The sequence below is a fragment of the Podarcis tiliguerta genome (assembly GCF_965153285.1).
Source record: "Podarcis tiliguerta genome assembly, chromosome: 3".
NCBI classification, from domain to species: Eukaryota; Metazoa; Chordata; class Lepidosauria; order Squamata; family Lacertidae; genus Podarcis; species Podarcis tiliguerta.
Window position 1 is genome coordinate 72,664,182 of NC_139536.1, and position 18,297 is coordinate 72,682,478.

The 18,297-nt window shown below is 41.4% G+C and overlaps 1 protein-coding gene across 4 annotated transcripts in view; it reads right to left on the minus strand.

Moving 5' to 3' along the window:
- The window catches only part of GRIK2 (glutamate ionotropic receptor kainate type subunit 2), a 432,204-nt gene that overhangs the window by 253,110 nt on the left and 160,797 nt on the right, over window positions 1-18,297 (minus strand). For all 4 annotated transcript variants that reach the window (XM_083433428.1, XM_083433429.1, XM_083433430.1 and 1 more), the window contains exons 3-4: window positions 15,725-15,901; window positions 12,320-12,577 (exon numbers count right to left, since the gene is read on the minus strand). In XM_083433428.1, the coding sequence (XP_083289554.1) occupies window positions 12,320-12,577; window positions 15,725-15,901 (435 nt within the window). The remainder of the gene's footprint in view (window positions 1-12,319; window positions 12,578-15,724; window positions 15,902-18,297) is intronic.

Below are 18,297 nucleotides of genomic sequence, written 5' to 3' on the forward strand. Positions count from 1 at the left end.
ATGGAGAAGCATAGGTTCCTCATCCTTGATATATGTGCTGCCCCCCACGATTACTGGATTGTTTTATATATTGGGGGTAAGGGATAGTTTTTGCTGTTAAATCTCATAAAACTGGTCCATAACTAAATGTACACACACATGTCTTTACAGGAAGCTTTGACCAACTGTAAAATAGTTAGACTTCCCAAATTGATGACACAATTTTGGCTAGTACAAGAATCAGCAACAGATGGACATGTTTATTGTCACTCAAGAAAGCCAAACTAAATGCAATGGGAAAGTCATACTGTGTCTACCCCATTCACAGAAAAAGCAGAACTGCAGGATCCACCATTTACTTCAGGGGTGGGAAACCTTTTGGCTCTCCAGCTCAGATCCTTATCAGAATTCGTCTCATGAGATTGCCTACCTGTCAGCCAACTGACATCACAATGACTTCAAGACACGGCTAAAATGAAGGGTTTTCCCCTTCATTCTAGCAGGGGATTCTGACACAAACCCCTTCCTGAATCAGTGTTTCTTACTAGTATATTTAGTTACATTAGTACACTAGTCAATAAAAAGGAAGTGGAAAAGGGCAATTATTTATAATTATCTATACACTAATTTCTACATGGGACAAGAAGCTATAGTTAGACCTGGATATGGAACAACTGATTGGTTCAAAATTGGGAAAGGAGTACGACAAGGCTGTATATTTTCTCCCTGTTTATTTAACTTATATGAAGAATTCATCATGCGAAAGGCTGGGCTGGATGAATCCCAAACCGGAATTAAGATTGCTGGAAGAAATATCAACAACCTCAGATATGCAGACGACACAACCTTGATGGCAGAAAGTGAAGAGGAATTAAAGAACCTTTTAATGAGGGTGAAAGAGGAGAGCACAAAATATGGTTTGAAGCTCAACATAAAAAAAACTAAGATCATGGCTACTGCTCCCATCACCTCCTGGCAAATAGAAGGGGAGGAAATGGAGACAGTGAGAGATTTTACTTTTTTGGGCTCCATGATCACTGCAGATGGTGACAGCAGTCACAAAATTAAAAGATGCCTGCTTCTTGGGAGAAAAGCAATGACAAACCTAGACAGCATCTTAAAAGGCAGAGACATCACCTTGTCAACAAAGGTCCGTATAGTTAAAGCTATGGTTTTCCCAGTAGTGATGTATGGAAGTGAGAGCTGGACCATAAAGAAGGCTGATCGCCGAAGAATTGATGCTTTTGAATTATGGTGTTGGAGGAGACTCTTGAGTCCCATGGATAGCAAGAAGAGCAAACCTATCCATTCTTAAGGAAATCAGCCCTGAGTGCTCACTGGAAGGACAGATCCTGAAGCTGAGGCTCCAATACTCTGGCCACCTTATGAGAAGAGAAGATTCTCTGGAAAAGACCCTGATGTTGGGAAAGATGGAGGGCACAAGGAGAAAGGGATGACAGAGGACGAGATGGCTGGACAGTGTTCTCGAAGCTACGAACATGAGTTTGACCAAACTGCAGGAGGCAGTGGAAAACAGGAGTGCCTGGCGTGCTCTGGTCCATGGGATCATGAAGAGTCGGACATGACTAAATAACAACAACATCATACACTAATTTGGTGTTAACCATATCCTACATATCAGCCAGCATATATTATCTTTTCTGAGCTGTCATTAGAAAGCAATACACAAAACGTTCTTAAATCTTAGCTACCATATGTTCGCAAATCTTGACTACCATATATTAACTATCAGTTGAATCTTAGAGAAGTCTCCATAGACTTTATTTGACTATCATCTTCCATTTGTAGAAAGACTGCAAGAGGTTTCTTTCTTAAAAAAAGCCTCTTGGGAAGCATCTAACACAATTAAGTCAAGGCTGTGGGAAGTTATCTAATGTGGTTTAAAGTTGAAACTTAGACAAGAAAGAAGCAGAGAAAGACGGTGACACAGAAGATAGGGAAGAACAGAGTTGGCAGAGAGCAGAAGAACATAGCAAGAGAGTCAAGCCATTGGTCCATTTACCTCAGTTCTGTCTATAGTGATTGGCAAAAGCTCCCCAGCATGGAGGGGGAACATTTTCCATCCTGAGGGCTGCATTCTGTTCTGGGAAATCACCCAAAGACCACACACCAGTGCATGGTGGGGCAGAAGTGGAAGTGAGCAGAGCAATGATTGCAAATTTTACCTTTCTAGGATAGGCTAATTTCTACAGACATCCATGCAGCCCTCCCTGTTCTCCATCCAGACATGCAAGAGGCATTATCAGAGTTCAAGGATGTTCCAGGCAGGCAAACACATCCAGGGTGTAAAGCCGGCTAGCTGGAAGGCTGCTGCTGCTGCACATGCATAAATTGGACAAGAATTTCTCCAAAAACAACCTCAACAACAGCTAAAACAAAGTGCACCAAGAAATGACGAGAGTTGCAAGTTCTCCATATAATACACAGTGAATGCTCAGCTAATGTTCATATCCAGGTAAGACTGTTCATATCTCCTAGCTCTACCTGGACATGCTGGGAACTAAACAAGGAACCTTTGCACACAAAGCTTCTGTTTTACTATTTATACTTGGCAAGAGGGATCTCAGCTGTCTGGTTTCCAGAGAACAGCAATGGGGAGATTTGGGCCTTTAATTCTGGAAGTATTTGCTGTGGTATCCTCTTATGAATGAGCAGTTGTTCATACAGATCACCCCAACCCAACTTTAAATGTGAGGCAGGCCTTTTCATCCCTTGCACTTACACAGGCTTTGGAATTCTTTAGTATAGCAGGCACACTTGGTCATTATTCTCCCATCCTTCTGGAAATATTAAAATTATTTTGCTTTGGAGACCTGGGGGTGGCGGTAGGGTGTGTAGGTAGGTAGAGAGCTTGTGCTTTTCTCAGTCAAGTTCTGTCACTATGATTGCTTTTTATTATATTTGATCTGTGTTTGGAGTTTGCTCTTTTTTGGAATGCTACTTTTTGTGCCAGCAGGAAAGTGGGTTACAAATATAATATAATATATAATTCATACAAGGTTATTGATAGTCACATAACTCCCAGGAAGAACAGAGTGAAGCTATAAAAATGCAGCCTACAACACAGAAATGTTGCGCTTAATATCATGCCTAGCAGCAAACATACACAAGACGAAAGCCAATTCATCAGATATCCCGTCTGGGAATAACTGTATTGGGGGCAACAAATAATACAACAAGGTGAAAGATTACAAGGGAGCAGAAGAAAATGGAATACCACATTGAAAGGAGCAGGATGAATGGAACAAAGCAGAAGAAATATCAGCAGCAGAGTCAACAATCATGTATTCTCAATAACAGAGAGCATATTGTAATGCAAAGCAATTCTATACGTGATGACAGGAGTGCTCTGTGTTGAAAAACAGAGCTGCCCTAGCAATGTATAAAGAAGGAAGAGGGGATCTGATTTGAAATTGCAAAAGGGGTATGCAAGTTGCAAAACCTTCCCATTGTCTATGCTTCACATCTCTACTGTACTTTCCCTTAGATGGTTTCCAGCCAGGCCAAATTATTTCCTGTATCAAAGTTCGGCTGAGGGGATAAGTGTTTGAGGATACCTGTGGTTAGGTAAGACACTGTAGAGAGGAGAATCTGTTCTCTTCACTATGCACCCCTTTCAGTGTTAAAATCAGACCTTCGTTCCTTCTTTCGATAAGAATGGGACATTAAACAGGCAACATTACATGCATATGTTGGATGATTACTTAACTGGACTGATGGCTTAACATGCCCCCCTCCTAATGCATTATTTTATGTATAAACTGACTGAGCATGTGCCTGTGGAGATGCTATAGCAAAATCGGTCTTGACAGTAAAATATATGAGGGCTGTTAACCAAATGTATGTTGTGAAAACTGTTCCCTAAACTGCCAAATGTTGAGGATGAGGATTTATCACTATGCAGCAAAAAGTGGTGCAGAATCCCAATGAGAACGTTTTCAGCCACAGAAGTTGATGGAGGGGAAACAGTGATCTTCAGAGTGGTTGGCATCCATGTGCAGAACAGCTGACTACACGAGGAAGGGGAGTGTGAGAGGGAGAGAGGCCAAAGTCATCTGTTACTGTGACTGCAAGAAATAAAATCTCCCGAGATCTCTGTTTCCAGAGTTTATGTATTAAAAAAGAGGGAGGAAGCATATAAAATAATTCAGTTTCAGCAAACCTGCACATTAAATTTATAGTCCCAGTTAAATGAATATTGCATATTCTCTAAAAACCAAAAGCTGGAATGTGGACTGTGTGACAGCATACTGAACATATTTAATTAATTTGCAACCTATTATTTGATTTGTTTAATACTAGTGGGGAGTTCCGGGCACTGCCTGGGAATTGTTAGAAATAAAAAAATATATTGTTGTTTTTAAATGGGTAGTGTAATTTGGCAACGCTTTCTCAAGAGGCAGCCCAAACTATGTCAAGAAACAGGCTCAGACACATCAAAGTGATGTTTCAGTCCACCATCTTGAATCAAAATGGCACCTGGCACCTGAAAGTCAATGAAGAACACTCACCCTCATCTTAGGAACCCTCATACCAGGTTTAGCAATGATATCTTGAGAGACTGAGGCAACCCAGTCAGATACAAGGGGTGTAGATAATAAAATTATTACCATTATTATGATGATTATTAGGCACGTGAGCATCTAGAAAACAAACGGACAAACCACTTTCCAAAATATATACTATAATACAGTTTGGTGGGCTTTGTCTTTAGTTTGGAACAGTCCTAAAATACAGGTGGGTGAACAGTGCTTCCATAGGCAAGTGGGTAGAATGGGGTGGGAAAACACTCCCCTCCCTGCTAGCAAGGACCCCATTACCCCAAGTGGTGGTGGGCTTCCTTTCCCTAGGGGCGGACTTTGGTAATAGCCATCCTGAGTAAGGACAACATTGCTGCAGTCATCCACCAGCTCAGAGGTTGAGTCCTCTGCAGTATCTTCATCTCCCAAGCCTGATAGAGGTCAACAATCAGATGAGCTCCCTTTAACAACTTAGCCAGCTCCTCTAGGGAGGTGGAGTCAACCATAGGACACACCCTGTCAGCCTATGAAAGGATTCTGCTTCCTGCAGAGGCAGACAATGTATTTCCTGCAGACAATGTATTTCTACAGCTATGAAAGCAGGACACAGCTTCACTCAATGGAGCTATCCAAGTTCATGCTTTCCTTTGACCTTTGCCTAAAAGAAACTCTGAATGGACTTTCCCTGTCTTGATCGGCTCTTGCCTGCTGTGACTTGATCTTGTTGACTTTTAACTGAACTTAACTTGTTTGATCTGACCTTGCCTTTTGTGCCTTGATTTCACCTGTGAGTCTCAATTGCCCTTACAAGAGATTAACTGTTGGGTTATACTAGCTAGACTAACTTAGAGAAATGTGTGACATTAAAGATACACACACATTTGAACAGTAATATAGTGCTCTATTTAAGTTGCATATGATCTTTTTCTTTTACGTTATCAGGCTGAGCATCATCCCCCCCCCCTCACAATATTCCAGCTAAAGACTTTTGATGTCAAATCGGTGTCTCTGGCTTCATGGAGTCCCATATAATTTTTTAGGGGAAACAAAATATGCTATACTTCAACAGTCAGAACCAGAACAATACACCCTTTCCATGATCTCACTTTAAAAGGGGGGGGAGGTACATTCTCTGCTGTCACACAGGCAATTCCTGACACTATTCAGCTGCATGAGCTTCTTATTCTTTACTTTCAGAACAATCAGCCAGGCTTCTCCTTCCATAAGAGTCTCAATGAACTTCACATGATTTATGGGGATAAAAAAGCAGAATATTTAAATGTAAGTCAAATTAATGTTCACAGTCATGACAGATTCTTAATGCAGAGACGCTAAAGCCATCAAAACAATAATTAAAATATAAATTTTCTCTGCTTTTTAACACTGAGAAACAAATACAGTTAAACAATACTGAACTAATAAAACAATAGCTTTCCATTAAAAGGAAGGCACCATGCAGTAATTAGCTCTAGCACATAATTACTAATTGTGTTTGCCCTTGGCATTATTGCATAGGTCACTTAAAATATTCTGTACTGAGAGGGTACAAAGCTACATGATACCACCCAGAATCAATATCCTCACACCCTACAAAACGGATTGGAAAGTGTTATTTACTAATAGTGTGTTTTACAGTGTCTTCGGTTGAATGCTAAAGTCATTTGGAAGAGGTAAAGGTCTGAGTTCTTTGTGAAATGAAAATGTCATACACATACACACACCTTTTTTTAAATAACAAAAAAACACCGTTAACATTTATATTTAGGCTTCTACCAGCATAAATTGCTTTTTGCCAATACTATCTGTAGATTCATAAGAGATGCTTTCTGCCGTATTGAGTTATTATTATTGTAATTCATGTCTTTCTAACTAGACTGCCCCTGGGCTGATTCAAGGTGCAACAGTAACTGTGAAATATGTTTCCCCATCAATTTTGAACGTAGTGATCTTATGAAAGAAGCTCCATGATGAGGGAAGGCTACAAGTTACTATTTTCCTGAAAGCTGCACTATAATTGCTGGGCCAACCAAGTAAATCCATAGGTTAAAGAGTCCTGTGGATTGAGGTTAACTTAGAGGTTAAAGAGTCCTGTGGATTGGCTTCTTGGTTATCAAAAGTTCCATGCACCTTGAATTTTTGTACTTTTCGCCTGCAAGATTTAATTCGGATGCATTTAAGTGTAGTAAAAGCTGTAGTACTTGCTTGTCCATTCAAAATAATAAGAATCAGATTACTGATGTATGGTAACAGGAACCACCACAGGGCATGTGCAATTATTTTCCATAAAGCTACTGCTACTAAGATAGCAAAATACCCATGTAAATGTTTCCATCTCACATGGCTCACATTATAGGGTGGCAAGAGAATAATCTACATGAAAGCAATGCTATGTCAGGGAGGGGGGGAATTAAATGGCATGTGTAGCATTAGTGTGTTAATTTACCGTAAGTGGATCTGCTAAGAGTAGAACTTACTTCAATACAACTGTGTTTAAACACACATAACAAGGGGCAGCTCACACTGCATTTTTTCATTCAAGCCATCCTGACTTTTCCCAGGTACACTTTCAAGAGCCAAAGGAGAGTGTAAAACAGCAGATTCTGCACATATCCAACAGCAATTTCAATAATTTCAATATAAACGGTGACCTCCTAATTGAGAAGTCACCTTCCTCCAAGCAAGTACATACATTGGATTTTGGTTACTGGTATTTTGTAAACTGGCCCTCACAGCTACAAAACATTGGCTTATAAGTGGAGAAAGGGTGTATAATTAAGAAGTAATTGATGTTTGGATAGCTAACAGTGAAATGCTATACATATTTGCAGAAATCCTATGGAGTTCAATGACTTCAACTTCTAGGTAAATAGAAGGACGTTCCACTGAACTGACTGGGACTTGCTTTTGAGTAGACATATATAGAATTGCACTGAATAGTTCCCTTCATTGATCAATGCACATTTCCATCCTACTCATGACCCTTGTTTATTTTGATGTTGTTTAATTATGTAAGAGGAGGGAGAGACAAGGAAAACTTTAAAACGGGAGGCTCTGAAGCAAAACTGGTATTTTTTGTGGGGGGAGGAGTTTTATTCCAGCACCTAACCTTAAAAGCACTTCATTTCTGGAATCATTTCTTTCCACCTTTGGCTTTCACTCAGAGGCACAAACAGGCTCTTTCTCGGATGCTTAAATCTTTCACCTACAACCTCAGCAAATGCTAATTGGCAAAATAGAGGAAGAAAATACCCCTTTCAACTTATAGCAACACATTTGCATATGCCATTAGATGTCACTGAACTATGTAACCAAAAGGTACCTCCAAGTAATGGCTTATGCAAATCAGGAGTGAAGATAACAGGTTTCTTGTTACCCCACAGAGGCTTCAACTTGAAATCCTGCTTCAAAACTTTACTGTCTACAAAGTACTCTTTAGAACAGGCCTGATCTCCTCCTTTCAGCTTAGAGAAGATTAGCTCTTGTAACGGGATTTTTGAGAAATCCAGGGGGAAAGCTGGATTTCGTCTTTTTAGACCTCGGGAGGAATACAAGAGATCAAGCTTTGCCATTTGCTTTACCTGACATAAAAGAGGCAGGCTTAATTAAAATGTGTGGGTATTTTGCAGGTGCACATCAGGGATGGTATAGTACATCACTAGCACAAATCAATGGAAGCTTGCTTAGAATTCTCAGAGACAGAGAAATATATTTCCATAGCTACAGCAATGCTGAGATTTGGAGCAAAATGCAAAGTTTGCCACAGACTGAAATCCTCTTCAGTTGTTGAGCCAAATATGCATGAACTGTGGCACCAACTGCTGAGGGAATGAAGGAGTGTGTGTGCCAATCATAGGAGCCAACTCCTAGGGCCCAAGGTCCCTTTGTCCCCTCATAAAATAGTTGAGGCCTTCCCTTCAGTTGATGGGCATTGCCATTCAAATGGTGTGCGTGTGTCCATCTTGTGATGGATTATGTGGGGTGGGGCTTACCTGGCCCCCCAATATTGTATTCAACTTGCCACCCCTTGTTCCAATCCTGCCCCAACAGTCCTGCATGTGCTGATTGTGTATGCTCCACCAATCTTCTCACACTGAACAAGAAAGTAGGAAGGCTGAACATGCTTTGAGGCCCCTTTCAGACCTTCCCACTGCTGGAACAGAGACAAACAAAACCTGCAGATTTGCAGATGACTAAGGCCTCAGGCCTTCCTTGCTGCAAAGCCAATGGTCCTGAGATATGTGCTCTGCCATGATGAAGAACATCGCAGGGAAAGTGAGTTCCCCTTGATATTAAGGTTTCATTTTCAGGCAATTGATAAACAATGTATCTGCAGCATGCTCATTAAAAATGAAATAGATAGTTATGAAGTACAACAGATAAAATCCCTTTTTGTTATAACTATAGTTTATCACTCCCTTAACAGGTTCTTGTTCAGTGCTTGAAACAAGTGGCCTGTAAATCAGATATTTATTGTTATTATTATTAATTATTTATGGTTCACCCTTAAAGTACACAGCACTCTGTAACTGCCCAGGACTGTGCCATGCTTACAACCACCATAAATAGTTTATTATGAATGGCTTCCTATAAAGCATTTATAATATGACTTTTAATACAACATGCGGCCTGTAAATTGTGTTAACAGATTGAAGAAGTGGAGATTTTGCCAAAGGGATGCACACTTTTCAAAGGGTGTAGTCTAATTAGTTTTCCTGCGTTGATGGAAAGGTGTTTGATCCAGTGGAGTCCTCCTCCAACGGAAAAGATTCTATTGTTGCCACTTTCCCCTGCAGCCTCACATGACACCTTCCCCTCTGTTCTAGAGAGCCCTGCAGCTCTCTGCAGCTGATTAACATCTCCCTTCTTCACTAGGAGAGGCGCCCACTGTATTAATACACCTATAAGTGCAAACATCATAAATATAAGGGCACCAATGGCATGCCACCCTTAAGATTTGAATTCCAGGGTTTGGCTAGATGAAAATCACCTAGGATCTCCCTGCTGTTAAATATCCTTCCACTTAGGTTTGTGAGTTCTGGGGAGTTATTGTACATATGCACCTATGAGGCTTGGAAGCACATTGATAATTTACTGACTTATTGCTAGGGGAAACAGTGGTCAAATGTTCCACAGCTTTCCCAGTCTCCCCCATGACATTGCTAGTGGCCCCAAGCTCGATATGTTTCATCTAGACTTTAGGATGTCATAGAGAGAAAAAGGGAACAGATTCAGGTCAATCATTCTTCCATAGATGCACCAAATTGGACACACCTCAGATGGAGCAATAGCTCAGTTGGTTAGAGCATGGTGCCAATAACGCCCAAGGTTGCAGGTTCAATTCCCATATGGAAAAGCTGCATATTCCTCCATTGCAGGGGTTTGAACGAGATGATCCTCTGGGTCCCTTCCAAGTCTACAATTCTATGAGTCTAAGTGGAGGCCCTCACCCCCCCACACCCAAACAAACAAACAAAATACTGAAGGTGTGATGCAAAGCATGGACACCACAGAAGCTCTTTGTTAGGAGTGTTTTGCACCACATGCCAAAACTATGATTTACAACAGCAATATGTGGGGGGCCCAGGATGTCTTGTGCAGCAATTATATTGTGCAGCGACTGTCTGCCTGACTGGGGCCCATAGATAGATAGATAGAGATATATATGAATGTAAGAACGTAAGAAGAGCCTGCTGCATCAAACAAGTGGACCATCAAGTCCAGCACCCTGTTCTCACAGTGGCCAACCAAATGTCTATGGGAATCAGCAGAGCAGACCCTCAGCATAACAACACTCTCCCTTCTTGCAGTTTCCAGAAAGTGGTATTCAGAAGCAGAGGCAGAGTATAGCTGTCATGACCAGTAGCCATTGATGGTCTTATGCACCATGAATTTGTCTAATCCTCTTCCCAAGCCATCAAAGGTGATAGCCATCCCTGCCTCTTGTGGGAACAAATGCCATAGTTTAACTGTGTGCTGTGTGGAGAAGTACTTTATTTTGCCTGTCTTGAATCTCCCAACATTCAGCTTCACTGGGTTTCAGTGAGTTGTAGTGTTATGAGCATGAACTCAATACCAAAAATAGTAATTCCCTGGGTGGGGATATCTTTACTGGAGCAGGGGGAGATGTATTTTCATCTTTTGGGCAAGCTTTGGAAAACCAAGCAGTACACAGATATAGGCTAGGTGATCAGAAACTATCATGGTTCCTTATAATGTAATGAATATCTAAATCAAAATAGAATCCTATATTTAAATTTAGTCAAATTTTATTGTTCACATGAATATTATTATTTTGTATTGGTGTAAGGCTGCAATCCTAACCATGCATACTCTAATTGAAATCAGTGGGGCTAATCCCAGATAAGTGGGGTTAGATGTGCAACCGCATGTATTTAAACTGACACCACAGGTTTTTAAAGACATGCAGTGATCAGAAGCACACATTTAATTTCAATGCTTATCATTAATAATATATTCCACTTTCCCCCTTGCAACAGGAAAATTGACTTCAGAGAAGCAAATGAATAGTGTGCTGTATGGAACACAGGAAGCTGCTTTCTATTGAGTCAAGGTAGGTTATCAAGGTAGGCATCAGGTGGGACTCTCTGGGAGAGCATTCTACAGCCAGGGTGCCACTACTGGAAACATCCTCCATCTAGTAGCCATTCACTGCACTTGGTAGGGGAATCACAATAAGAATGTGCTTTACCTCTGAACCACAGCCCTTCCCATTTTTCTGTGGCTAGAACTCTACAGATCTGGAGAAACAAACACACCTAACCAAAATAAAATAAGACTTATGTATTCATATTTACACCACCAGATATAACTTGGTGCAGGAGCACCCAGCAGGGAGGGCATCCTGAACACCTGGCCTCCTGGCAACAGCATCACTGTCACTTACCTGGAGAGAAGGAGGGAGGAGAGGCCAGAACAGTGTGGATGCACTGGTACAGCTAATCCAGGACTCCTACTGGTGCACCCAAACAGTGCCAGGCTCCCCACTGCTTCACCCCTCTTCCTTCCAGTAAGCTGGAGTGACACTGCCGCTGGGAGGCCAGGTGTGTGGAACTGACCCTCCCCACCAACTGCCCATCTCAGTGAACCCTGAAAGATGTATAGTGTTCAAACCTCCCTTTGCATATGAAGTTTCTTAGCAAACTTCAGTAAGGACAGGGACAACTGCACAAATACATTCAGCACACAGAGCTGATCCCAACTTTGTGGCCAATGCTTCTTAACACAGGAGCTCCTGATGTATATGCAAAAACCTGCACCCTTTTGGGTTTGTTCTCCCCCCAAATGTTACAGATGAACACCTCTGGTTTGCTTGCAGTCTTTATGAAAACAAATTGCAGGTTTACAATTGCAAATCTTTCTACAAAATGTAAACAGCAAGGGTCACAGAGTCCTCTGTTTAATAAAGACACCCATACATAAAACAGACAATCTTTCCTGGTCTGTTTTCTAGCTGGAACAGGAAAAAGGAGTTTGTCCTCATGAAATTTTCAGATGTTTTCCTTGACTTGAGATGCCTAGACAAATAATTGGATAAACCTCTAGCTTTTAATGCGGTGATCTGAAATCCTTCTCTCCCCTTTTCATTTCATTATAAATCAAATATATAGAAAAAGTGATGCATAATGAAGGAGTTGTAGGTAGGATGAATCTGTGCATTTTATTTTCTATTGTTCCGCAACAAAATCTCACAATCACATCTTATTTGCTTGTTTAGAGGAACATGACGCATTATGCATGCCCTCAAATACAGCTACATAATGTCCTACGGTGATACCTACCTGTGCTGTCATCATAAACAACCGTGACAGTTTTCCACTTGAAGAACTGCACAAGGTCAAGGATGGCGCGGCTGAGTGAAGAGAAATCTGGATAAAGACTGACATAGAATGAGTCTTTGTTGTCTGAAACCTGATGCTTCCAGCGCGTCTGTATATGTGGAACCCCTAAAGCGTTGCAGATAGATTGCACTGCATTAGCCGAAGAGCTATGTGAAGGTCCAAAGATAGCTGCTACTCCAAGAGAGAGCTGATCACAAGCTGAAAGGAAAGGAAAGTATGATTAACAGTGTGCAGAGAATAACACACACAGTGGTAGTTTTTTCAGGCAGTCATCTGCTCAAGCAGGCTTGCTGTTGATGCAAGTCTCTTTCTACAGGCAAAGTACAAAGTAACTACATTTTGAGAATATGTGCTTAAGTATTAAGTTAGAGATGTGCACATTGTGATCTGTCAGTGTCAACAGATCTCTGTTCACCTGTTGTTGTGGCTCTCTGGGAGGCTTAAAAAGGAGGCAGGAATTCTACCACAATCAAAACAGATGTCCATGGGGCTTAGAGGCTATCTAGTGTCCTTGCCAGCACATCCACTTGGATTTTGGCATTTTTGGTTCCCTTGGCTTCGAACATTTGCATGATCAGTTTTGTGGACTATAGGATCCACACTGCAAACTCTCGTCTTTGATTCAACATTAGCTTTCTAACACTCAAGCTTGTTATTAGCTAACCCTTAGCCTTGGGGCATCATGTTCACAAACTGCTGTTTGCATTGTCTTACCTAGTCACCTGCGCATCCATAAAGACTAACCAGCACCACCCAGTTCTAAACATTTGCACAAGCTTATCTGCCTGGAGCATAATTTCCCTGACATGTAAAATCAGGGCTTTTGACAATGCCCTGGTACTGCAATTAGCACAACTCCTCATTCTGTGCATTTATTGTCTGTATTTGTTAATACGATATGTAAGCTACAAATGCTCAGTGCATCTCAACCTGCACTAGGTATCACACAAAGAGAAAAGTGATGCGGTAGAAGAGTACACCTTGGATTGCTAAGGAATTTGCTATCTGGCTTCAATTATTTCCTTTTCACCTTGTGGAGGAGAATCCACCATCACTGTGGTTACATTTGAAGCCATTGAATATTGCTGCAGAGGGATCATTTTATTGATGTGCTCTTTGCACATTTTAATGTGTCCATCTTTTCTGGATAAGGAGAATCAAGTTCAGTGAGGGTATCTTTATGCTACATTTGCTCCTAAATTCCTTGCTAACTACATGATATCCATAATCTAGAAGAAATATCCAGATAGAGCTTCTTCCTAGAGAAATAATAATTCTGTCTTTGGTGAAAGGGAGAAGGCTGGTAGTTTTGTTTTGTTTTTAAATTAATTTAGCATTGAAATGCTGTAGTAGGGTTAGCCTCTTTCAGTAATAGTAGAAAGGATTTGAAGTAAACAATACAATACAAAACAGTAAAAATAAGGCGTGCGGTGCTCTTTTCTATGCAGTTCATGCTGTGCAATACAGAACATCCTTCTATGATGTTTGAGTATAAGGCACAATTCTGTAAAAGCCATTGGATGCAATCCAATCTGGGTCCATTAGAAACCAGTGGGAAGTCTGTCACAGATTTCAATGGGATGCAAATTTCCCCATGAAGTTTGCCGCTTCTAAGCATGGGCACGCACTGTTGTAACTACTAAGCATGAACTTTTTTTGAAGTGTATTGTTCACTAATGCATCTACCTTTTGTACCTGTAATAAAATGCTACGAGATGGAACCTGTAGCAAGCAGTGATAGCTGGCAAATTGTTCCCTCCCAGTAGACTTTTAAAGAAACCCCATGAAAGGCACATTTCTTCTGCATGTGGCTTACAATGATTCTATTCTAAGCTAACAGTGTGATCTTAAAAAAAGTATTAACAAGAATTTTGATTGCATTTCCAGCATTCTTAGTTCAAATGACATCTTCAGAAAATTCTGCTCTTGCCCAGGGATTTTTCATCGGTATGGTGCTTTTAAAATCTAATTAATTTCCCATCTGTACTCCATTCCAGGCATCCAGCTGATGGGCAGTCTGATATACAGCCAAATTAAAACTTATTGCAACAGCACTATACCAGCTGAAATCAAAGTATGTGGAGTGATTTAACTGGGTTGAGGTCTAAAATAACAATACTTTTGATATGAACGTTTGCCTGGTCACTAAGCATGAGCTACTGCCCCAGCTGAAAACATCAATATGGTTGTTAAGACTTCTGTCACAATAAAGGCACCGTGGTATCTGAACTATGCACCTTTCCTTTCTAACTTCTTCCATCTTATAGAAATGCCTGGCAAAGATGTACTGTTTTGAAGCCATGCAAACTACACTTATGAGAGTGCACAAAGTGTGAGAATTGTGCCAAGGAGACCTGGGGCAACAACCCCTTCAAGTCAAAAAAAGTCAATGTCTTCCTGCCTCAGCGCCCCATTCCTCAATAAAGGGCATCAAAGGCAATCAAGATTGCTGTGAAGATGGAAGAAATAATTACTTTCATTGGCAAGGCTTTCAGTCATTGATAATGTACCTTGCTCTACTTTGTTGTATGTGTATGCAGGCCAGGAGGAGCCCAGCATGGGACTCTCACTAACAGACGTCTGTACTCTTGGCTTTTGCCTCACCACTGCTATAGAGATCAGTGCCAGCCATGAATTTTTATAAGAGACAAGCGTGTGGGGGCCAGGGCTGCACAACATAAGAACAATGTAAGCACACCATGTGCGCACACCACGGGGTGTGTGCACAGCCACCACAGAATTTGGGAGGCACTAGCCCCCTCCTTGGAAATTTGAGGGGGCCTCACACCCCCATGGCACCTATGACAGGAGAAGTGCACAGAGCTGCAGTTAAGAAGCATACTAAGGTGGGCTTGGCTTCTGTGATGTAACCAATGAATGGGGAAACCAAGCACCCAGTGGCTAACCTCTAAAAGCAGGAGGGAAATCAGGCCTTGTGGCTAAATGTGGCCCTCTAGGCCTCTCTATCAGGCCCACTCCAGACCATGCCCCTCCACCAAGCCATGTCTCATCTCTCCAGGCCATAACCCTCACTGGTCCTCCTCTCTATTTTTGAGTGCTTTTTTCCGGGGTGAAATGTGCTGTTGAACTTTGATGGTGCCCCTTCCTTGACTGGACAAGGGTGGGTAGATATGTATGTATGTGCGTAGAAACCTCTTGTGCTTGCATGGCCAGGATGTAGCTTACTGTGCAAAGGTAAGTATCACAATACTCTACCCACTTTTGCTTCAGGTCTTGCTCACCAGGTATCCACAGCGCAGCTCCCGGAAAGTTCCTCACAGGCCATTTGGGACTGGGGGAAAAAGAAAGGTTCCCATCCCTGCTCCAAAACTCTTAGAAACATACCTTTTTTGGATGCTTCAAAACTATCATAGAGATTTATCTTCTGAGTATCGTATGTTAATGTAGTGTTTGGCAACAGAGTTCTGTTTCTATTGATTGTGTTCACAGCAAATCTGAAGGCCAGTTCTTCTGCTCCCATTGCTCCCGTTGGGCCAGATTCCACACATTCAAAAATACCCCCTGGAGAAATAAAGAGACAAGAGGGTGGAAATATTACTTAAAATGTCCAAGATCATCAAGTCATAACAACAGATTTTACAGGCGATGTACAGATTGCCCTGCTGAAGTCTGGTTGTAAGGGGTTGGTTGTTGGTTTTTTGGGGGGGAGTGTTATGCTTAGGTCACAATGCAAAAAAGAATCCAAATACACATGTATATCATGAACTGTGGGCAAGCCGCAGGTCTTCCTGTTATAGACCTGCTGGGATTGACAAGGCATCTGACCCTCACCTGAATCTCATAGCTCTCCTGTCAAGTGCTCTGGTCTGCCTACCAGATACCAGGCAGTCTACTATTCAAATTAGGCCCCAGTGTTTGTTACATTCCCCTTCTCAATTAAGTAATCAATTTTAATCTAGAATTTGAATTTTTAAAGCTTTCTTATTTGTTAATTTGAGCAAGTAAACTACTGCTCTCACTTCATTACAAACAGTATTTCTACCTGCAACACACCTGAGCAAACCTGCTCCTCTTCCTTTCACAGATATTTTGTTGCCATTTGCAACTGTAGCTGCCTCTGATTAGTTACCATTTAACTCTTGGGGGAAATAATTAGCATCACACATCATGTGCATGGAAGTTACCAAACCAATTAACCAACTAGAAGCATTACTGTTAATAGCACCAGTTTCCCTGTAACTTGATATTGCTGGATAGTTTTGATGAACCACAAAAGCATTTTCAGTTTCCTTTCTGTTGCCACTCTAGAACTTTTCTTTATTAGTGCCACTTTGTTTTGCATGATTCCTTGCAAATGAAGGAAAACAACTTTTCTGCTTGTATATGTTGATAATATAATTTTGGTTACTGAGGACAAACAAGATTGTACAAAAACAAGATTAGGTGCAGGCCTGGCCAGGGCATAGGTGTCCTGACTGTGACAAAGGTGACCTGTGTGCTTGCTTGCTTGCTTGCTTAACAGCTGTTGGGAATTTCAAGGTCCCTGCTCTCCCTTCTTATGGTCTTTGTACTGGACCTGGAGACTCCAATAGAGAGCTTTATATTTTAGGAAGACTTTAGAAGAACTGGTTGACAAGTCTTATCAGTTGCAGACGTATGAGTGGATTTTATTTGCTGCTATTCTGGGCTCCTAGTGCACCAGGGTTTACACCAGCATAATAGAGTTAGCCAGGATGCCAGAAGGGATACAATTTATGAGCCTTCTCCATTATCTGCACAGCAGGGGGTGTTCAGTCAACAGTGCAAAGGCTGAGCTGAAGCATTCCCTGCTGGTTACCTGCTTTCAGCAATAGGAATCGCTGTTTGGTAGTACCCAATTGGTTAGCTGTCAGATTCTAGAGCTCCCTATTGGTGCTTCTTAGGTAATTCACAAAATACAGGGTCCATTCATAAAACAGTAACATAAATCTCCATTGCTACATATTGGGTGTATATTTCAGCGATTGAACGTACATGTTGATGGCCATGCTGTAGTGTAGTGCTTATGCGACTGTGAATAAAAGGTGGCAAGGCTCATTGTCTCAGGGTTTGGGGGGGAGAGAGGTGACAAAACTGATTTCCAATAATTTTGGGAGGGGGAGACTGCCCTCTGGGGAGCGGGCGGGCTGGCGAGGCCCCCTAGATTTAGAGGTCCTAGGCTTCAGCCTACTTAACCTATACATAAACCCAGCACTGGGATCCTGCCTATTTTCACTGGCTTTACAACCTATGTGTAGATTGTTTTGCTTTATTTCTTTCTTTCTTTTAGGGATCTCACATGTGTCAAGGTATCTAGTGGGTGTCAAGGCTCACTTTATAGGACAGCATCTGACTGAAATTCGGACATGAGAAACAAGTTGAAACAACATGACACAAAAAGAGCAAAGCATACAGGCAATAATGGGCACTTTTTGTAAGTCCCTCATCACTCTGCTAATTAGTATATTATCAAAGCCCCAGAGAGGTTTAGCTTAGCAAACTGCCTCCTTGCTTCAGCCTCCTGTCTCATCACTAGCAGAAAAGTGGAGTGTTTATGTTTGTTTTTTCTACTGCCAAACCTATAAAAACCCACCCCTTGGGAAATGGATAGTGAAATTACATGAAAGCAAAAAAAAAAATCACATACTGTGAAAGAAAGTGAGGAAATTGCTGTTTAAAATGGTACCTCGTTAGATCTCACAAAGATCCAATGATTAGAGCATGATATTTAAAATGTGCAGATACAAACTGAGCGAGCAGGAAAAGAATTTTCTGCAAATGACTATAATGGGACAATATGAAAGGGACCACATAAGTTATAAAGAGAGTAGGGAGAAGAAATGGGTCACTCCAGACAACAGTCAGGTGGTGTTAAACAAGAAAAGGGGCAGAGAAGCTGAATAATTGACTAATACACCTGAGAATATGAGAGGAAGATG